The 22,844-nt window shown below is 40.0% G+C and overlaps 2 protein-coding genes across 3 annotated transcripts; both read left to right on the top strand.

Annotated features, from left to right (window-relative positions):
- The first annotated feature begins 412 nt into the window (after positions 1–412).
- Positions 413–15,072, top strand: chmp1a (charged multivesicular body protein 1A). 2 transcript variants are annotated; one of them, XM_057350523.1, is made up of 7 exons: positions 413–551; positions 801–820; positions 963–1,040; positions 11,304–11,450; positions 11,534–11,662; positions 11,959–12,152; positions 14,443–15,072. In XM_057350523.1, exons 1-7 carry the CDS (start codon positions 545–547, stop codon positions 14,462–14,464), a joined length of 597 nt encoding a protein of 198 aa, XP_057206506.1. In that variant the 5' UTR covers positions 413–544; the 3' UTR covers positions 14,465–15,072. The 2 variants fall into 2 exon arrangements, with proteins under 2 accessions (XP_057206506.1, XP_057206507.1); XM_057350524.1 differs by lacking the exons at positions 413–551; positions 801–820; positions 963–1,040 and adding exons at positions 8,818–8,931; positions 9,431–9,471; positions 10,539–10,588.
- Positions 15,073–17,807: 2,735 nt separating this feature from the next.
- On the top strand, positions 17,808–19,867 carry LOC130564428 (P3 protein-like). The gene has a single exon (XM_057350511.1). It carries the CDS (start codon positions 18,158–18,160, stop codon positions 19,520–19,522), a length of 1,365 nt encoding a protein of 454 aa, XP_057206494.1. The 5' UTR covers positions 17,808–18,157; the 3' UTR covers positions 19,523–19,867.
- Positions 19,868–22,844: the final 2,977 nt, after the last annotated feature.

Raw genomic sequence — 22,844 nt, 5'->3', positions numbered from 1 at the left:
GTGCCAGGAAAAAATATTGGTACTCAGTCAATAAAAATGGTATTGGTGCATCACTAATGAAAACAACTTAACATTACCAAAATGTAGGGTTGATTGAGCTAAAATGAGAGAACAAATAAGAAAAATATTGCTCACGTATTAATAAATCTTGGGAATTATATAATATTTTTTACAAAACAATAACAAAGCAAAAAAACTAAAGCCTGAGATATATCCTTTAAAATCCTAGGATATTTTTAAATGTTCGCAACAATATTTTTATATTATTCTTTATTTTCTTTTCTTATATTTTATTTGTTTTCTAAAAGCTCAATTTTATGTTCTGTTGACTGTTCAGAAAATTTACATCAATAAAATAAATAAAAAATGAAAAATGAAAACCACGCCCTATGACTGTAAAGGCGGAAGTTGGCGCGTCACGTGATGACGTGCGTTTCAAACCCCGGAAAGGAGAACAGGGCAGCGAGAAATAAATAAACATAAATAAATCAGCGGAACATTAAACCTCCAAACTTCATTAAAATCACACTCGAGCAGCAGCAGCATGGACGGTAAGAAACACTCGTTAACATGTAGGCTAATATTCATGAATATGTCATTCGCGATGTTAAAAACAACAGTTCACAATTCACTGAGGCAGTTATTTAGGACACTGTTCAGTCCCGAGCTAACTTACTTTGAAATGTAACCGTTTATCCCTTTAAAGTTAACGTGTCATGTCTGTGTTTGATGTGTTCGACTCACAATAATGCTGCTAACCATAACGTTGATTATAAATCTCACGCTGTTTTTTTAAACAGACACGCTTTTCCAGTTGAAGGTAATATATATATATATATGTGTGTGTGTGTGTGTGTGTGTGTGTGTGTGTGTGTGTGTGTGTGTGTGTTTCTCTTCAGTTTAAACGTGTTTGCCTTTATGTGTGACCACTGATGTTATATATTATCTTGCTATTTTCATAGTTTACATCAAAACAGTTGGAGCGACTGGCCAAAAAGGCAGAGAAAGACTCAAAAACCGAACAAGCTAAAGTGAAAAAGGTAAAACAGTAATCATGTTCAGTTTCCGCAATGCTTGATTGTGATTGGGTGTTCTAATCGCGTGCTTGACTATGCTGACACACAGCTGTGCTAGTTTATAGCAGAGCCATTGAGAGAGAGAGAGTTCTGCCAACTCCGTTGACTCCAATGGAACAGTTTTTTCACAGCAATGGAGGCTCTCAATAGTTCCCGGAAGTTACTAGTTACGTATGGAGCTGCGACGAAACAGACCAACTGAGGTAAACTTTTAACCCATTTTAAGACGAAAGCCATTTAATGAATAAAAAAATGAAAGCAATAAAGCATTTAAAGAGAAAACATAGCTTACAGATAGACCTATCTGAAGGCTCCATGAATCACGTGACTCTCCAGCGTTTTGGACTTCCGCTGGCAGAACTCTCTCTCTCAATGGCTCTGGTTTATAGTTAGTCTCAGCCTCAGACGTCACGCACACAGACCGTTGGCTAAACCTCTGATGCATAAGGGCACGATCAGAGTGAACGCGCATTTTCATGTTGGAAACATCCTTTGGTTGACTCTTTGAAAAGAGCAGCCCACAGCGTTTTTTTATGTTGCTATACCACCAAAACAGCTGTCCTGTCAGTCAAGGACTATAGCGCGAGCGCTCTTGTTGCGGTTAACTGTCATAGTATTAGAAACTTTAAACAGGTACAAGCAGAGGGCGCTCCCTCTGACCTTGCTCGGTTAAGCCACGTCAGCCAACACAAGTTTCTCCTTCATCATTTTAGTCTCCGGATGTTTCAAGCAACTGTTAAGTTCTGTCACCACATCGAAAGGTCCGCCTCTCCTTTAATTCAATTGTACAATAGGAAAAAAGGTGCATGACATCAAGTGCTTTTCTGCTCAGAGTTGAGATCTTTTCAACTTCAGGCGCTCAGAGCGCTCCACCAAAAATGCCAGGCGCAGCAGGCTGCAAAAATGCGAGGTGCCCGGCGCGTATAAACAGCGTGCGAAACGCACCCTGCCAACTGAAAACAATTCAAAAGAGGCGCGTCTAACAGCAAAAGACGCGTTCTGTCTGATCAGGCCCTGAAGCACACTTTTCTGGAAACACTTCAGCACATTCGAAGTCGTCATCTGATTGGTTGATTTTCACAGGATTTCCGGGAGACGTGCGTGTTGCGTTCTTTAACGGTCCACCTGGAAACAACATGAAGCCGTCTGATCTTAAGTAAGCTGTCGTGTTTACATCGGTTGCAATAAGAATTCATCACCATCGACTAAACGCGTAATTCTTAAAAGTATGCGAGGTTCACAGCATAAACTTATAATCACTCTTGTTGCTGTTAACTTTTGACACGTTGGTGAATGTACATCTGTCTGTTACTGCGGGGACATTTCCACGCCTCTAAACATGACGCGGCACAAAACCAAACGTGATTGGTTGCTGTACCTCAACTCAACTCAACTTTATTTATATAGCGCTTTTACAATTTTCATTGTTACAAAGCAGCTGTACATGAGACACATTGACTACAAGCAAAACAATCAAAGTTGTACCTGCAAAAACAAGAAAAGGTTGAAAACACAGAAGACAGACACACCCACACACAAAACACTCCACACACACAACACGCACACGCACCAACACACACAGACACAGAGACACACACACACACACACGTACACACGTACGTACACAGACAAGTACGCACACACACACGCTCAGTGAGAGCACACATTTAGGATAAAGGAGAGAGAAGCACAGGTCAAATATAGCAGATAATAAATTCCTATATGCAATATTAATTAAGTAAAACTTTAAGATTCTAAAGCAGCCCCCCCGGTCAGGCAGATAGTGCAAAAACAGTATGCAAACGGTGGCGAGGAACCCAAAACTCTAATCGAGAAAAAAAACCTCAGGAGAACCCAGGCCCAACCAGGGGATTCCAGTTCCCCTCTGGCAAAAGCTGCTGCCTCTGCACAAGCTCCAGAGAACTTGCACAACAAGGCTAAATAAAATAAATAAACTTAATAATAAAATAAATTGTAGTTTAAGATTATCATTAATAATCTAATAGCATTTGAAGTTTTGTGGTGAAGACATGTCAAGAGACCGCGTCCTTCTTTATCCAGCTCTATCATCTCAGCTCTTGTCAGGTCCCCACTTCCCATTCTCCACTCTACCATCAGGTCAGGCCATGAACTGCATCCTTCTCGCTGTGGTAACCTTGGAACAATGAGACAAGACTGTCAGTCATATGACCCCTTGGGCAGGCCTTGGCCGAAGAAAGCGGCGAAAGCGAGACTAGTTTATAGGTGTTTCGGTGTTGTACAGGCTTTAAGTGATTAATTGGAAGGCTGAAGTCTCTGTATGTTTTCAAACAATTCTTGTGGTATTGTGATGTCATACACAGATGTGTGTCACTTCAACATTTCAGGGTGGTTTCTTGGTCATGGCTTAAATTAGGACAAATAACCATCATGCGACATATATGTTGCACGTGCTAGGAAAAAAATTGGTCTGTGCTAAGAATAAATTAGCCAGTGTAGCACGCGCGATAGAGTTTGGCAGGTGCATTAACACAGAGCTGCGTGTTTGTTGTTGAGCTTGTTTGTGTGTGCCATTAATCAATGGCGCACTGCTATTTTACTTAGTTTTAGTCTATTTTGCGAGTTTTTCAGTTGCAGTGAGTCCATATAACTAGATGCGGACGTGGAATCCTGTTATTTAAATACATCATCTGGCTGTTCTGCGTGTCTGCGCGAATGAACTTCACAGTTCAACTTCAACCTGCTACACTCGTGGATTTGTCTGCGTCTGCGCTGTATGAGCACATGAACACATGAACTTCATCTCCAGAATTGCTCTGAGAGTTTATTTCACGAGCATTTTACTGTTTGAGTGGAGCTATCATCAAACACACACTATAACTCATGCGTCGTCCTCCTGACGACTCGTCAAAATAAAAGTCCGGTTGGCGTGAACACTCTGTTAGACTGCTGTCTAATTTAGTATTTGCTATAGAAAATTGTGATACCCTTGTAGTAAATTGATAAACTGTAGAAAACACTGTAATATACTATAGAAAGGTTCAAAAGCACTATAGTATCTAGGAATTTTAGTATACTACAGTAATTTAAGTAGACAGATATACCACTATTGTACAGTAAAAAATGAAAAAACATAGAACTTTAAAACAAATTTAGGTAAACTAAAAATGATATGGCCCTAATTTATCCATCTGTATGTAACATTAATGTCATTTGTCAGTTTCCTGCCTATTCATGTGATGAACTGCACTTTTTTAATGACGACAACAGACGCTTCATACTTGTGCTACAAAACGTATAACCTCTCTAGCACCAGTGCTATGAGCAAAAAAAGTGAACGTACAGCCCTGCCTATGTGTCCTTTCGGTTTGTTGTATTTGTTAAGCAGCTATGTCAGTGGTACTCAAATCTGTCTCGCGAGATCCATTATCCAGGTTTAGTCCCAACCCTGATAAAACACCTGAACAAGCTAATCAATGTCTTCGGGACGGGAACAGACACGTTTGATTAAAGCCCAATTTTTACTTCTGTGTTGGACCTACGTTGTAGCCTACGCAGAGCCGCCTACCCTACGCCATAGCCTGACACACACCTCTCCAAAAAATGTAACAACGTGTCAATTGGACGCGGACCGCAAGCGCTGTGATTGGTCTGCTTGAACCTCTCCATCAGGTCAAATAACACTTTTACTCGGACGCATTCCCAAATGAATTATCAATTCTCTCACTCTTGTGCGTTGGTGTGCTCTTTTTCTCACTCTCGCATGTTGGCGGCGTGCTCATTTTAGAAATTGGAAATGGGATGAGTAACAGTAGTGATTAAGTGATAGTATTGCACACTGATGTATACAAACCCGATTCCAAAAAAGTTGGCACACTGTACAAATTGTGAATAAAAACAGAATGCAATGATGTGGAAGTTTCAAATTTCAATATTTTATTCAGAATACAACATAGATGACATATCAAATGTTTAAACTGAGAGAATGTATCATTTTAAGGGAAAAATAAGTTGATTTTAAATTTCATGGCATCAACACATCTCAAAAAAGTTGGGACAAGGCCATGTTTACCACTGTGTGGCATCCCCTCTTCTTTTTATAACAGTCTGCAAACGTCTGGGGACTGAGGAGACAAGTTGCTCAAGTTTAGGAATAGGAATGTTGTCCCATTCTTGTCTAATACAGGCTTCTAGTTGCTCGACTGTCTTAGGTCTTCTTTGTCGCATCTTCCTCTTTATGATGCGCCAAATGTTTTCTATGGGTGAAAGATCTGGACTGCAGGCAGGCCATTTCAGTACCCGGATCCTTCTTCTACGCAGCCATGATGTTGTAATTGATGCAGTATGTGGTCTGGCATTGTCATGTTGGAAAATGCAAGGTCTTCCCTGAAAGAGACGACGTCTGGATGGGAGCATATGTTGTTCTAGAACTTGGATATACCTTTCAGCATTGATGGTGCCTTTCCAGATGTGTAAGCTGCCCATGCCACACGCACTCGTGCAACCCCATACCATCAGAGATGCAGGCTTCTGAACTGAGCGCTGATAACAACTTGGGTTGTCCTTGTCCTCTTTAGTCCGGATGACATGGCGTCCCAGTTTTCCAAAAAAAACTTCAAATTTTGATTCGACTGACCACAGAACAGTTTTCCACTTTGCCACAGTCCATTTTAAATGAGCATTGGCCCAGAGAAAACGCCTGCGCTTCTGGATCATGTTTAGATATGGCTTCTTTTTTGACCTATAGAGTTTTAGCCGGCAACGGCGAATGGCACGGTGGATTGTGTTCACCGACAATGTTTTCTGGAAGTATTCCTGAGCCCATGTTGTGATTTCCATTACTGTAGCATTCCTGTATGTGATGCAGTGCCGTCTAAGGGCCCGAAGATCACGGGCATCCAGTATGGTTTTCCGGCCTTGACCCTTACGCACAGAGATTGTTCCAGATTCTCTGAATCTTTGGATGGTATTATGCACTGTAGATGATGATAACTTCAAACTCTTTGCAATTTTTCTCTGAGAAACTCCTTTCTGATATTGCTCCACTATTTTTCGCCGCAGCATTGGGGGAATTGGTGATCCTCTGCCCATCTTGACTTCTGAGAGACACTGCCACTCTGAGAGGCTCTTTTTATACCCAATCATGTTGCCAATTGACCTAATAAGTTGCAAATTGGTCCTCCAGCTGTTCCTTATATGTACATTTAACTTTTCCGGCCTCTTATTGCTACCTGTCCCAACTTTTTTGGAATGTGTAGCTCTCATGAAATCCAAATGAGCCAATATTTGGCATGACATTTCAAAATGTCTCACTTTCAACATTTGATATGTTATCTATATTCTATTGTGAATAAAATATAAGTTTATGAGATTCGTAAATTATTGCATTCCTTTTTTATTCACAATTTGTACAGTGTCCCAACTTTTTTGGAATCGGGTTTGTATATTATTGCACATTAACTGCAGATATAGTGTTCCATATTAAGTCAATAGTTTTGTATTGCACACTGACATACTATTTAGTGCATTTTGAATCCTGATAATAAATGTTTAAAAGGCGATGTTACACATTGACAGAAAACATTTACATTATGTATTATTGTATGATCAGCATTATATATATTAGGGATGTGCACGAATATTCTAAAATTCGAATATTCAATCCGCAATAACTATTCGAATATTAAAAATGCTATTCGAATATTCCTATTTTTCATAAGAATAAAACTGCGTCACCACAAGGTTAAGTGACCATTACAGAAGACCTTAAGAGTCTTATTTAACGCTTCTTCACTTCTTCTGTAATGATTTTTTTAATGTACAGAAAATATAAAAATAATTTGTATGTGTTCCTAAATCTTTGTTCACTCAGATCGCAAGCTAGTTTAAATATTTGAAGTTTACACACTGGATGCCCTGATCGCGTTTTATGCTCGGCTCACATCACCATATTAAAATGTTTCAAAACTGGTGAGCCACAGAATTCGTTAACATTTACTTACATTAGGTATAAAAATATCAACGTAATATTAAATGATTAACAACAATAATTAATTTATTACCATTACTTGTTTGCAGCGGTTGTTCTTAGTAAATCCATATTCGTTCGTTAAAAATATATTAAGTAATGCTAATTTCAACAACTTGAAACATGAAAATGTACATTTCACTGCAACAAATGTTAATGAATTTGGCCTTAACATAAGACTGGCACATTTTTCAGTACATAAAAGCAAGAATTTTCCTTCTTGAAGTTCAAATAGGGTCGTCGCCTTCAAGTTACAGCCTGTAAATAAATTTGCGCGGATGCTTTTTCTTGTTTGTTTTAAAACGCGCTGTAATTCCTTACCTTAGTTGAAATAAATAGTCTTATCTTATTTATTGATGTAAATCCAATGCAAAGCTAAACAAGACAGACACTGAAAACAATATTTATATGTGCTGATCAGCAGAATATCTTCCTCGGGTGACGGTCACGTAATCAGGGAATCAAGCAGTATGGCTCCGTCTTTGTTGCGGGGTATTCTTTAGGATCTTAACAGTCGGCATGAGGTATCAAGCCCGTTTAATTTATTTATTATCAACATTATAAACAATAAAGCCAGATATTCTTGTCAGATCTGGGTTTTGTTACCGGGAGAGAAGAGCAATGCGTTTTCTCCGCTGTCGGCTAGTTAACCGTCGGCTTGTTGAACAGACTTTCACCAGAGTAAAATAGACCTATATGCTTGTTTTTCTTATCAAGAACATGTAAAACAAAATAAACAAGATAACCATATATCACAGACTGTCAATATACGTTGCGTTTTGTTCGTTTTGTTTTGTCCGTTTTCTTTTTGTATTGTACCGTTCCGCGCAGGTTTAAATGCAGTTTTTATGTGTTTTTCTATTTTTTCAACATAAAAAAACGATATACAGGACATAATATTAATGCATTATGAATATTTAATGATAATTATAAGCTTGATGTGAAATTGTGACTAAATAAAAATGTGACAAATTACGTCATTATTAACTTAATTTAAATAAACCAATATTCAAATATTCGTTTTTTTATGAGCTCAAATATTAGAATATGAAATTATTGAAAAATGCCCATCCCTAATATATATATATATATATATAATACAGGTATATGTCATTCTTTCCGTAACTCTGTTAAAAATCTGTTACTTTTCAGTTAAAAATAGTTTTTTTGGTATATTTACGTTTTAATATATTATATTTAGTATACTGTATTATCTAATGATCTGCTAATGGTGGAGCTCTCAGGTAAATTACCACACTGCATAAGTGATTATGTGTGTGATGAGGAAATAGAATATGCGGTATTAAAGATCGCTTATGACAGGCAGTTTCTGCCAAACTCATATTAATCTTGAGTGCCTATACAGTAATATTGCATATGTCATAGTGTATTTAGTTTGATCACATTTATGAAAGAGAGATACAGCTGGACGATTATTTCTGCTGGAGGCGGGACTAGAGCATGAGCACACAACACATCATCACATTAATCCATTCGTGTTGTTTACATTATGAACGTACACACTGATCCAGGTAGTGTTGTCAAAAGTACCGGTACTTCCGGTCCAAGTCGGTACCTAAAAATAAAAAAGTTGTCGGTACCTCATTTTCATAAGACCCGGTACCACCGACGTAGCGGGTCAACCGGGTACTGATGCTCTGTCTGACAGGTTGTCAGTCGGAATCTTTTCATAGACGCAACAAGACGTGATGAGCGGATAAGCGCGGCTCCGATCCACAAGAGATGCGCACAGAAATACTTCAGATTAAAGTCATATCACGAAGAAAACGAACAGAGTTTTGTTGTGAAAGGAGGAAACATCCGGATTTAAGTTAACAAGTTCAAGCGGTAAGTTTCAAATTCTGTTCGCGTTTGCATTATGAATGTTGTATCATATGTTAAATTAAAGGTTACGTTAAAATAAACGTCCCTGTTTGCGTGTTAATTTGTTAGCGCCAATGCTAATCCAGTCAAGTGTCTTTAGTAACCATTTAATGCTTTTATAACTGTAATGGGGTAAAATAAATGGGAGGACAGGATGGGGTTTACAGTACCTGTTTTATTTAGGCCTATCTGCAATCTATGTGCTAGAAAACTAGCATACTAACTGTATGACTAACAATGTGTATGTCTTGGATAGATAACTCTATTAGGTTTAAAAAGCCACATTTAAACTAAAGAAAAATACTGTATATCTGTTGCATTTATTATTTTAATATACAGTTACCTTAATGTAAGTAATCTTGTGTAAATGCAGTATAAAAACTGATGTTTGATTTAATATTGCATTATGCATGTTTGTTCAGTCAGTTGACTTACTGAAGTTTATTCTATTTGTCTTCTACAGCAGCAGACTGAGGAGGATGTTCATCAGCATGAAAGACCCCAGTAAGCACACAACCGTTTCGGGAACAATTAACTTATACTTCATGTATACAAAATGGCATTGCTTTCTATACATTTTTTATTAATAATGAGCTTTATTAATAAAATTGTGTTTCAATTAGCATGTACTGGTGTTTTACTTTGGTACCGAAATTGGTACCGAGAACCGTGGAATTTGACTGGTATTGGTACCGACTACTGAAATTTTGGTACCGTGACAACACTAGATCCAGGGTTATATCCAGCGTTTATATAACATCCATCACTGAAATGCAGTGAACAAACAGACACACCTAAACTTCACTATCGCAAGAGGAACGAGCTGCAGCGCAGCCCATCTTGACACAGCACAGATAATCTTGATGGTAAGCGGGTCTCGCTCGTCGGTTGGCTCGTGGGCTTTCGCCTTGCCGTGCTTTTCTGGGAGAATGGCCAATAAAAGGAATAGAATCCCTTTGCAGCACAGGGATCCAGAATTCTAATAAAGCAATAAGCCCCAAGAAGCAGTGGGTTACAGTGCATTTTATAACAGCTAAGGGCGTTGTGGCACGATGCGAAGCGGAGTGCCTAAAACCCCGTAGCTGTTATAAAATGCACTGTAACCCACTGCTTCGCGGGGCTTATTGCTTTTATAAATCGGTTATTCCATATGCTTAGCAAGGTTTCATAAAATAAATTAAATAAAATGATATTTAGGCTATGTGGTGTGGTCAGCCGTTATATATTGGGGTATTTTATAACGGCTTAGAACTCCGCTCAGCCAATCAGAATCAAGGACCAGAACTGACCGTTTTATAAAAAACTTTCTGAAACAAGTTGGAGTGCTGGGGGAGTGTATACGTACAACAGTTTTTTAACAAGTCGACCATGTTAAGCATGAGAAGCCAGCACGTTTAACTGTAAAGAAGTCAGAATGCATGACATACCATGATAGCCCATCTTTAACGATAATGCTGGAGTTATTTCTATAGTCTTTTTCTTTTGTCGAGTGTGTAAAATTTCAACAAAATATTGATTTGAGAGGGTTGGACTTATTATTTTTCACCGAAATAAATGTTTTTATTACACAGAGAGTAAAGTACAGAAGAAAGGTTCGTTTGGTACTGGCATCAAATTCCAGGTACCGTACCGGTTAAAATGTGAATGGTACCCAACCCTATTTACTCGCTGCTATCACTGCTAATGCTTCTCCATCACCGTACACAACAAGCTGCTTCTTCTTCTGCTCTTGTCTTGCTTACACAAGCATAACGCCCGCGGACACTGATAACTAGCGGTCATTGCCTGTTGATGCAGACTGCACTGCAGAAGTAAAAATCACCCTTTAATGCAGATCGCATCACATTAAAGTACCGCAGGAGCGATTCAAAGCATTTTGCATCAGGGTTGGGGCTAAACTCGACAGGAAAATGGATCTTGCGAGCCAGATTTGAGTACCACTGAACGATGCCAACATGCAGTTTAAAAAAACCTGACATAGTGCTAATAGCCATACATTTAGCACATGATGACAGAAGATTAAGTCAATATTTACCATATTACTCCCTGACATTAGCGCACAAGCTAGTTAGTGTGTTAACATTTGTCAGTTAAAATGTCATTCAGATGAACATTTGATTTGGACTTTGAATCAGGACTCGGTTCAGCAATCTATTCTGCTACTCAAATCTCTTTTAAAGATGAAAGGTGAATGTGTGCATCAAGTCTTTTATCCTACAGTCTAATAAAAATAAGAATGAGCGCCGGCCGGGCAGAGAAGTGCAATGAGAGTGCATGTGTGTATTCATGTGTTCTATTCATCATGCGTGGCTTTATTTGTTGGTGTAAATCTGTAGGCTCTTCAGCAGAAGAATGTGGATTGTGCTCGAGTGTACGCAGAGAACGCCATTCGCAAGAAAAACGAGGGTTTAAACTGGCTGAGAATGGCGTCTCGTGTGGACGCCGTGGCCTCAAAGGTCCAGACGGCAGTGACCATGAAAGGGGTGAGATAATCATGACATGATCACATCTACATCATCACATGATCAGGCCTTTATAATGGAGGTGGTGTTGTTTTATGTTCAAGGTGGCGAAAAACATGACCCAGGTGACTAAAGCTCTGGACAAGGCTCTGAACTCCATGGACCTGCAGAAAGTGTCGGCTGTTATGGACAAGTTTGAAACTCAGGTTCAGAATCTGGATGTTCACACCTCGGTAAGACTGGTAAACTGACGGCGATGTTACTTGACGTCTGCTCTCTTTCCTTTCAGTTATTGACTGTAGTGAAATCACCTCAGATTACTTGCGTATTGAAATGTAATGATAAAAGACTGAATAAAGAATGACTGTACATTAGTCCTTGATAATACAACACACTAGAGGATAAAAGCTAACAAAACATTGTTGGAGTGCATTGTGTCACACCTGATATTCACTACAGTATGATGGAATTTCCCGGCATGTGTTGTGTAAACAGCAGACTCTGTTTTGTGTGAATGTGTGTTGTGTAGGTGATGGAGGACTCGATGAGCTCGGCCACGACTCTGACGACACCGCAGGACCAGGTGGATGATCTGATTCTTCAGATCGCAGAGGAGAGCGGTCTGGAGGTTATGGATCAACTCAGTCAACTGCCGGCCGGAGCTACGGCGCTGGGAGAGACGTCAGTACGCTCGCAGGAGAAAGAAGACCAGCTCTCTAGACGGTACTTAATTCATCTCACACATATACACGTCATTCATAAAGAGAAAAAAACCATTCCGTTTAGGGGTGACCCCGAATAGTGGAAGATTGGATGCTTGGATAGGAGGAGCCTATTCCACTACCAATCTCACAGTGGAATCTTCACAGAGGTGTTATGCAGTGAGGATCATGTCATTGTGGGCAGTGGTGTAGCAGACGGACACGCACTGCGCCCCTGAAAATATGATTTATGATGTCAAGAAATGGGAGATTTTTAGGGTTGGGTACTGAAACCCCCGGCACATATGAGCGTGAGGTCTGGCAATGACCCAGTGCAAGATCACGTCTCTCCTCGTCTTCTGTGCTGTGAGACTGGTGAAGTGAGGCAGCTCGTTCCTCACGCACTTGCGGATGACTCGCACATGAATGTGTTCACCGTTTACAAACATTTGTCACTTATTCTGATCTTTGCGCTGTATGATACAAAATAATAATAAAGTAAACAAAATCACCGCATATAGCAAGCAGGGCGCAGACTTTCTGAACCTGTCATTCTCTGCACTGAAAGCAAGCGTGCACGTCAGGAGGAGAAAAAGTGCGCAGGAAGAAAGGTGAAAGGGACTTTTTGACTGTTTAAATGGTAAGATGCTTTATTGCATTCCTCCTTTACATGCGGTAAATAGTCACGTTATTGGTAGTTCATTAGTAATCAACGTGCTGTATTCCCGTTGGCTTTCCTGTGGCTCAGTGGTTAGAGCATGGCGCTAGCAACGCCAAGGTCGTGGGTTCCATCCCAGGGGATTGCACATAGTCAGAAACAATGTAAAGTATAATGATATCTAAGTCGCTTTGGATAAAAGCATCTGCCAAATGCGTAAATGTAAATGTTGTAAAAAAGAATTCATTATTATCAAGTAGTTTTAAGAATAGTTTTGAGGCGACATCTGGTCTAGTATTGTATTGGCACATCATTGTTGCGTGATTTTTAAGGAAAATGTCCATTCATTTGACTATTCGTGGCTTTTGTTTTGAAAATTATGTTCCCCTGCCTTTCAGACATTTTGCCTAAACACATTTATTTTGCACATTGCAACTTGAATCTGGCTTATTTCTTTTTTTATTGTTATTTATTATAAAGGTATATTCTGTTCTGAAGAAATTCTGTAAATGAATGTGTGATTGTTTTTTGGTGCATCATTGTTGCGCTGCACTTTGTGCTGTACCCTTGTTAATAACCACCTGGACTATCAGTCGACTATAGGAGAGACGTGAGAATTCTGATTCGATTTTGTAAATCCTTACACCGTGTCTACACCGGAGGCGGCACGCATGGTACTTTGTTCTAACGGGATTGTCGCATCGCGCCGCATCCGGTGTAGACACGGTGTGAGTCGAGGACACCCCTAATTCCATTGAAGTCATATAGCTGTTTATATTTAATGTCGTTCTTGTATTTCTTTGAATGTTGATTGGAATAATGTTGTACAGCTTTGATGTTGCATTTCATCTAGGGTTTGTGCTGTATACCGCACATCGTACTATGCTGTTTATAGATAATAAATATAAATAATTGAACAGCAGACAGAAGCGTATAATGGGTTGTTGCTCATGATCTTATTTTTTGCTGTGCACCCATTAAGTACTAACCATTTTCACTTCAACAGACAACATGGTTTGTGATTACTCTGATGATAAATGTCAGATGAGACCTGTTTCTCCTGCTTATTGCCATGAATACAACACTTTCATCACAAGCTTGTAGATATGCAACTGTCTTGCATCTGACTTTAACTTGATATGACTTTAACAGTTGCTACAGCGCTGTTTCAACGGAAGAGGACAAAATCTGATTTCAAACTTCATTCTTATAGCACAGTAGATTATTTTTCACTCTTTATTGGTCATTGATGAGATATTTCGTTTGTTTCTGTTTTGTTTTTTGTTCTTTTCTGTTTTATTCTGTGTTCAAATGTTTACCTTTTGCTTGAGGAGCACAATTGAATGGCATCATAACATCCACCCCACCTTCATCCTTTAATCTCTAATCTGTTGATCTTCTTTTGATTGCTCTCAGAGATGATACACTTCTTCTGAAATCAGCATATGTGATAGCTGAAAGACTCTGTGAAAACTGACACGTTAGGACTGTAGATTTCTAAAAGAGACATGTACGGTAGCATCTCAGCAAAGGCTCACATTTGTGGATGGGTGGTTCATATGATCAAATGATCCTCACACGAGTCGCTGGATTATAACTAGCTGTACGGTTCATGTATGTGACTCATGATGATGTCCGATGTGTTTTCTTGCAGGTTGGCTGCCTTACGTCACTGATGGTGTGGATTTAATAAAACCCTTCTAGCTCAAGAGGACTTTATCACAACGTTTTATTTGATATCTGAGTCGATCTATGTATGCACATCACTCACGTTTGATAAAACGACAAACAACTATTCTCTCTCTTTCCATCTGTGGTGTTTTATCTGGCCTCTTTATTCATCTGTGTCCCTGTCATCAGACACGGCTTGCTTGTTGGGCAGAAATAATCACGTTTTCACACACAACTGTGTATAGGGAGGTTTTCTGGTGTAATTTCTGTTCATATATTTACAAATGAAAGAGAGCATAGTGTCACACAGTCCGTGAAATATTTTAATGGCACTGAAGAGATTGGTTTTATTTTCTTCTTTCTTTCCGTGTTTGCTTTGGTTCTTCATGCCTTTTTGTCTAGCACACATCAGGTGTGCTTCTTCAGATCATTGCCTCCATCAAACATGTCAAAGAGTCATAAACACCAACAAACACATGATCTTATGGCTCTGTTTTTACATCGATCTGGTTAGTGTTTCTTCATGTATCTGCTCCACTGAAGGCTGGTTATACACCGAATTTCTTTGTTTTATTTGTGCATTTGTTGTGTAAATAAAGTCAATCAAATATTAGTACTGAAAATTGTTTTTTTTACATTTCAGTGCAACTGTTTTCTGAAAAAGTACCTTTACAACAAATCAATGTTTTATGTGTTCATATGTTAAGACTATAAAGAGCTTGAAATGTCTGCTCATAATTCAACACTGTCTGGCTGAGAGATGACTTCGAGTTTGTCAGTGTTAGCATGAGTGGAAAAACTCCAGTCAACTATGTTCTCTTTGAAGTGTTTCCTCTATATTCAACACCAAATATTACACCACAGAATATCTATTTATCACTCAAATAACACTTAGCATTTTTGATTACATTTGTGTGTTTCTTTTGGGGGGTTACAGGTTGTCAATGAATAATGTGTAATTGTAAATAATTGTTATGGATTTAATTTTCCAGCACACAAACTATGTTGTTTTTATTGAACAGAACAAAAGTGATTTTCACTAACGCTCCAACACACCTGACTGTAATTTTCAAGCTGCAGGACAGCAGCTCTTCAGTATGGAGGACTAAACCTGCAAAAATTATAAATATATAAACGAATAAATGTAATAATATGAAAATAAATAAAGGAATGAATGGTTTGATAAAACAAAATAATTCGTTTTAGCTATTATTGATCTTAGCTTTAACTTTTTTTTCATTTTTTAAATTGATTTATTATTTTTTGTGTCCATTTATTAAATTATTATTATTTTATTTTTAGATTATTTTATTTATCATTTCCTTTTATTTTTTACATTTATTTATTTATACGTTTATTTATTTTATATTTATTTATTATCGCATGTATTTATTTACACTTTTATTTATTTATTCTTGAATTTATTCTTACTTTTCTGTGTCTTGTATGATAATTAGATGGGTTGGTCTTGCCTACTGTTGGTTCAGCGTAGATTGAAGCGTTTGATCGATTACTCTTGACTTGTTTTGGACTAACGTCACGTCACTCACTGATCATTTGCTTCGTGTATAACATTAAGTAACTATGGCGGGCGCACAATTAGCTAGAGTTACGGCATTTAGCCAATGAAGTCGATAACCATGCATCAAATGACTATGTGTCATTTAGATTAGGTGCGTTTATTGATGTTTTATTACAGATTGACGGCGAGATAAATGACAAAGTTCTTCAAAATCTGTGCGAGTCAGAGGGTGCTAAAGTGGTGACCAAGTTCCGGTTACAGGTCCTCTTATATGCTGTATATAACTTGTGACCTCTGTGTTATTTATCTCTTATGAAATGTAGTAAAGTTTACGAGTACCGTTTAGTAACCACGTCTTTTTAGAAGGAATGGTTTCCATTTGATGGCCCCTGTAGTGAAAGAACGATGCTCATTACTACCGTGTTAACTTGTGACTTAAGTTCACTATGTCTCAATTCATTTACATTATGTTACATCATGTTATATTAAATCTTTACGCTTTTTCTAACCGAAAGGCTGCTTATAACTATCACTTTGACAAAGCGTTAGCTTGCGACTTCGGTTTACAAGCACATCTGTGTAGTTAAACCTTATTACATTTTGTGCTTTATGATTTTCACCAGTTGAATTGTAACACCACCATAGCACCCTCTGACTCGCACAGACTTTGAATGTGCTGCAAAGAGGCTAACAACTGAGGAAGAACTTTGTCATTTATCTCGCTGTCATTCTGTAATAAATCATCAATAAGTGCATCTAATCTGAATGACACACAGTCGTTTGATGCATGGTTGTCGACTTCATTGGCTAAATGCTGTAACTCTCTAGCTAATTGTGCGCCCGCCATAGTTACTTAACGTTATACACGAAGCAAACGATCAGTGAGTGACGTGACGTTAGTCCAAAACAAGTCAAGAGTAATCGATCAAACGCTTCAATCTACGCTGAACCAATAGTAGGCAAGACCAACCCATCTAATTATCATACAAGACACAGAAAAGTAAGAATAAATTCAAGAATAAATAAATAAAAGTGGAAATAAATACATGCGATAATAAATAAATATAAAAATAAATAAAATAATCTTAAAAATAAAAAATAATAATAATTAAAAATGGAAACAAAAAATAATAAATCAATTTAAAAATGAAAAGAAAAGTTAAAGCTAAGATCAATAGCTAAAACGAATTATTTTGTTTTATCAAACCATTCATTCCTTTATTTATTTTCATATTATTACATTTATTCGTTTATATATTTATTTATTTATAATTTTTGCAGGTTTAGTCCTCCATACTTCAGCAGCGGGGTTGAAGACCCTTTTGTGAAACGTAACGCTTTGCTGAGAAGTTTTTCCGCCATCGGCTTCCGTAGTCGCGTGCGCGAGCAGAGCGTCATTGGGCTGCACGCGCTTCTCTGGTGTAAACTATCAGCGGGTTGCGCCTGCAGGAGGCGCTGAGCGGCTCAGACAGCACAGTTCACATCATGTATTACACATGCTTCCTCACTGCACACAGCTGGAAGTTACACAAACATCACTGCCGTATTATTACATTACTTCTTATAACCGAATCGCTGTGAATTAATCATTAGAACGAATTATGTATCACTAATCGCGAGCGACAGTGATTGGTCCGTGCTGAACAGTGAAAAGTATGACGTGACAGCGCTTCGTTTCAGGAGCTGTGATTAATGATACGAATACACATAAAAATATTTGAACTTGAAAGTGCAAAACAGTGACTTGTGGCACGACTCGTTTTTCCTTAGCAACGCCATGAACGTTAAACTCCTCCCATTTTGAGATCTGCTGCATGTCAACTGTCATTCTAGTGCACGTCGAGTTTCTATGGGAGTCGCCCAAGGAAACCGCTCGAGCTGCTCGGACCGGATCGACGAGACCAAAATAAAGAGACTTAAGACAATAATCATGAGAAATACTCATCGTTATGCTGTGACGTTAACATATTTAAAGCGCTCGGACTGGATTTTAATCGCTTCAGGACCGCAATGAGTGACTTCCGGTATAAACCGTCACGAGAAGAGAGCGAGGCGGATCTTTACGATCATATCAGAGGAAGTGTTTAGATCTTCTGTCAGAGGATCACGGGACGTGTGACGATCCGATGACTTTGTCAGGTTTCAGAGGAGTGTTTGTTTGGGTCTCAGTGGAGACATGAAGACATTACTCGTGTTGAGCTGTCTGCTGTTTTTCACTCTAGGGGAAGACTCAGATCATCAGAAGCAGGATCCAGTTCAGTACCTGCATATCGGCGACGGCTCCTCGAGGGAGTTCGAGTTCCCGCAGAACACACGTGGCGTGATCGTCATCTCCAGCCGGTACCGCAGCGGAGCGCGCAAGGGTCGCCAGAGCCTGAAACAGACGGTTCGGGTCAGATCTCTGGACCCGGATGTCATCTCCGTCCTCAACGTGAGCGACAGCGGCCGTACGGGAGCCTCGAGCAGCTACATCATTAGCATCCACTCAGGAGTGCCAGGAATGGCTCCGTTACTCATCCAGCTTCTGGATCTGGAGCGGGATTCCCCTCCGGTTGTGATAGAGGAGCGGAGCGATTACTCCATCAGGGTGGCGGCAGGCGGCGACGACCCGGCTACCCGGCTCCTGGACTCAGGGGGCCTGTCGCACTTCTCGCAGAACCCGGTCCTGTTTGCTCTGCTGCCGCTCATCTTCATCAATAAGTGTGCGTTCGGCTGTAAGGTGGATGTGGACGTTCTGCTGGGTCTGATGAAGAGGCCGGTCCCGCTCCTGCTGGGTGTGCTAGGACAGTTCCTCATAATGCCGCTGTACGCCTACGGACTGTCCCGCCTGGTGTCGCTTCCCAAAGCGCTGTCCTTGGGTCTGGTCATCACATGCTCTGCTCCAGGCGGCGGCGGCGGTTATCTCTACAGTCTGCTGCTGGGTGGAGACGTCACTCTGGCCATCTGCATGACACTCGTATCCACGGTGGTGGCGGCCGCAGCGATGCCGCTGTCCTCTGCGTTTTACGGCTGGTTATTGGGCGTGCACGCAGCTCTTCACGTGCCCTTTGTCAAGATCCTCGGAACGCTGCTCTTCATTGCCATTCCCATCTCGCTGGGGATGCTAGTGAAGCTCCGTCTGCCCACGGTCAGCGGTGTCCTGCTGGCCCTCATCCGTCCCTTCAGCTTCGTGCTGATTGTAGGCGGAATCTTCATGGCCTACCAAATGGGCTCCTCTATTCTGGCCAACGTACGGCCTCCGGTCGTGATGGCGGGCGTGACCGTGCCCGTGTTTGGCTTGCTGCTTGGTTTGGGCATGGGGCGGTTGGCGGGGCTCTTGTCACCGCAGCGGAAAACCGTCAGTATCGAGGTGGGCGTGCAGAACAGTCTCCTGGCGTTGGCGGTCATGCAGTTGTCGTTCCAGCGGGCCGAGGCGGACTATGCGTCCCAGGCGCCGTTCATCGTGGCACTCAGCAGCACGTCTGAGATGCTTTTGTTGGTTCTTACTCATTTTGCCCACCAGCGCCTGTGCCTGCCACCCACCTCTCGAATCACCACCTGATCAATCGCCAAATCCGAAAGCCAATCGCTGCCAAAAACAATACTGCCGATCTGCTGCAACTGACACTTCCAGTGTTTCTGTCTTACAACCAAAGGCCTTTAGTCATTGAGGCCAGTTTTGTTTTAGCCTCTTTTTAAAATACTTTGAATGAATACGATCTTTCCTGTATCACAATGACAGTGTTTACAAAAGCTATTTTTCTAAGTCATTTTGCTGTTTGCTTTTTTACTTTGTAATTCAAGCAGTTTGTATCTTGTATGTGTGATTGAGATGTTGTGTGGTGATGTTTATGTGATTGAATTCATACACTGGAATAATGGGGAATAAATGTTTTTTGGAACAGTCTCTTTTGATATCTTGACAGTTCTCTCTGTATGTGCTCGGGTGCAGTGTTTTAATATTTGCATTTTAAAATCGAATTTCCACATGCACAGTATTCTAGAAATGAAACTCTACACATGTTTTATCAACACTGACCAACCCGTGTCCTGACGTCTTTATATGAGACAGTGAACACGTTGTTTTTATATACAAGTAACACACATATCAATAGGACACAAGAAGTTAATGTGATTTTAATAACAAATTGAGTTAAACAAGTCTGAGATGTGAAACTTTATTGTTTATTTGCTCTGCTGATGAAGCAGCTTCATGTGTTATAGTTATATTGATAGCTGAGTTCTTTAAGCATTTGTGATATGTTCAGATGTTACAGACTAAATGATGTTGTATTTTTTATTCAAACAAGAATGAGGAAGATTTCTACATTTACTGAACCGAGACAGGTGAATTCATCATCAAGTCATAGTCTGTTTCTTAAAGACAAGCCTTGACACACGTGCACGTGTGTGATGTATCTTGTTTTACCTGAATGTCTCTGATCTGAGAACAGAATCATTGATGATTTCTGAGAGACGTTTTGCTGTTGTGTGTGTGTGTGATCTTTGCTCTCTGTTTACTGCCGTGATCTTTGCTCTCTGTCAGAGCTCAGTGTATGTGGATAATGATGATGAGTTTACATTTCTTTACACAACCACCAGCACATGCTGTATAGTGTGAAATACAAACACTTTTGTTTAACTGTATCACAAATGAATATCTCAACACTATTCTGACCAGCAGTAGTAAATGTAGTAATCATGACATTTAATGTAATGATGAACTCTTTTCACCTGTATGTATCGAACTTTACTCTGCTGCTAACACATGAACCGTATCAACATCACCGTGTTACAGTTTAACACTCTTTTATCGTACATTAAACATTCAACAGAATTAAAATGGATCTTATTTTTATTTAAAGTCTAAGCAGAAAACAGATGGTACAGTAAACACATATTACAATTAATAAATTAAAAGCAGGAATAAAGGTTATAAACCTTCAAATCAAGTCATATTGTCTTGTTTTTAATACATTTGTTTTTAATACATTTACACATCATCTGAAAGCTGAATAAATAAGCTCTTCATTGATGTATGGTTTGTTAGGATAAGACAACGACTATTTAAAACTCTGGAATCTGAGGTGCAAAAAAATCTAAATCTTGAGAAAATGGCTTTAGAAGTTGTTAATCAGATGCGCTCTAGCAGGCAGTTGGTAAGAAGAAACAGGTTTGTTTAAACGCTCTCTATTGGCTTACCGCTGTGATGATGTTGTGAAGAGGAGATGAACCTGAAAGCTGAAATTCTGAGCTTTACACAGATACCAAACTCGAGTGGGTCACAAAGAGCGGCAGCAGCGAGTGAAGTTTGTAGGCCTGTTTCTGGCCATTTTTGTTTGCAATTTTGTTGCATCTACTCACAAAAATAAAGTTTTGATATACAGTATTTAATGTAGGAAATGTACAAAAGATCTTCATGGAACATGATCTTTACTTAATATCCTAATGATTTTTGGCATAAAAGAGATATTGATCATTTTGGCCCCTACAGTCCCTGTGTCTCGATCAGCTCCCGAAGTGGTGAATCAGTATACACAGTAATACACGGGTCCGGGCATTAGTAAGGACCCTGGCTCACTTCTCATTGGGACATCGTTCACTTATTTTCCTGTGACGTGACCGCTTTAGTGCGTTATACTTCACAGCTGCTATTAATCAACAACCGGCAAACCCCCACATCTCTGGACTTTATTGTTTTAAATTGGCTACTGAATGAAGTAGCCTACATATGAGAACCACTTGCATTATTCTGTTACATGTCAGTGCACAAATTTGGTAGATTATTCAATTAAACTGTTGTGTTGCCTGCATGTCAAGCAACGTTTGTTTATACAGAACATTAAATAGCGTTTGTCTTTTCAAAAGTTCTATCGCGTTTCATGAATTTCATTGAGTGGGCTCCTGTGATTTCGGTTAAACGTCTTCAAAACTTGTCACGTGATTTCGATGCTCCCTGGTTTTTGCGGTGCATTGTGGGAATTTTGAGGGAACAAACGTTTCGACGGGTAGCGATACGCACCTTTGTACCGCGACAAAAAAAAAAAAACTTTGTACCGCGACTTTCACTACTGTCCACCTCTGGTCTCATATGGCGAGCCACATGATTTTTGAAAAGAGCCACGTGTACGGCATACATATTAGGACATCGTCAGACCTCAGCGTCAGTACTCGGGTATCAGATTAAACGGCATCGCGCCTCAGACAAAAAGGCATCAGTTCTCAACAAAACAGCGTCGGGGCTAAGGTCTCGACCAATCAGGCAACAGGCAAAACGGCCTCAGACTAAAAAGCATCAGCTCTCGCGCAACAAGGCATCAGGCGAAACGGCCTCAGACTGAAAGGCATCAGATGACTCTAGAAGTGGCCACGCCCCCCCTCCCGCATGACGTCAATGCCGCAAACCCTTTTTGAGCAGCACTTTTACGGCAGACAGACAGGTACACGCGAAAGGTAGGATGTCCACGAGTTTTTAATAGTTTTAATCGTTACACTTTATGTATTATATATATATAAAGTGTAACGATTAAAACTATTAAAAACTCGTGGACATCCTACCTTTCGCGTGTACCTGTCTGTCTGCCGTAAAAGTGCTGCTCAAAAAGGGTTTGCGGCATTGACGTCATGCGGGAGGGGGGGCGTGGCCACTTCTAGAGTCATCTGATGCCTTTCAGTCTGAGGCCGTTTCGCCTGATGCCTTGTTGCGCGAGAGCTGATGCTTTTTAGTCTGAGGCCGTTTTGCCTGTTGCCTGATTGGTCGAGACCTTAGCCCCGACGCTGTTTTGTTGAGAACTGATGCCTTTTTGTCTGAGGCGCGATGCCGTTTAATCTGATACCCGAGTACTGACGCTGAGGTCTGACGATGTCCTAATATGTATGCCGTA

Source organism: Triplophysa rosa, linkage group LG14 (assembly GCF_024868665.1).
Source record: "Triplophysa rosa linkage group LG14, Trosa_1v2, whole genome shotgun sequence".
NCBI lineage: Eukaryota > Metazoa > Chordata > Actinopteri > Cypriniformes > Nemacheilidae > Triplophysa > Triplophysa rosa.
Note: the sequence above shows the minus strand (reverse complement) of the source record. Positions and strands in the feature narration are given on the sequence as shown.

Coding starts and splice junctions, on each gene's coding strand:
- chmp1a (XM_057350523.1), top strand. Junction 1,041..11,303: donor AACAAGCTAAAGTGAAAAAG/GTAAAACAGTAA, acceptor GTAAATCTGTAG/GCTCTTCAGCAGAAGAATGT. Junction 11,451..11,533: donor CGGCAGTGACCATGAAAGGG/GTGAGATAATCA, acceptor TTTATGTTCAAG/GTGGCGAAAAACATGACCCA.
- LOC130564428 (XM_057350511.1), top strand. CDS start 18,158: ATGAAGACATTACTCGTGTTGAGCTGTCTGCTGTTTTTCACTCTAGGG.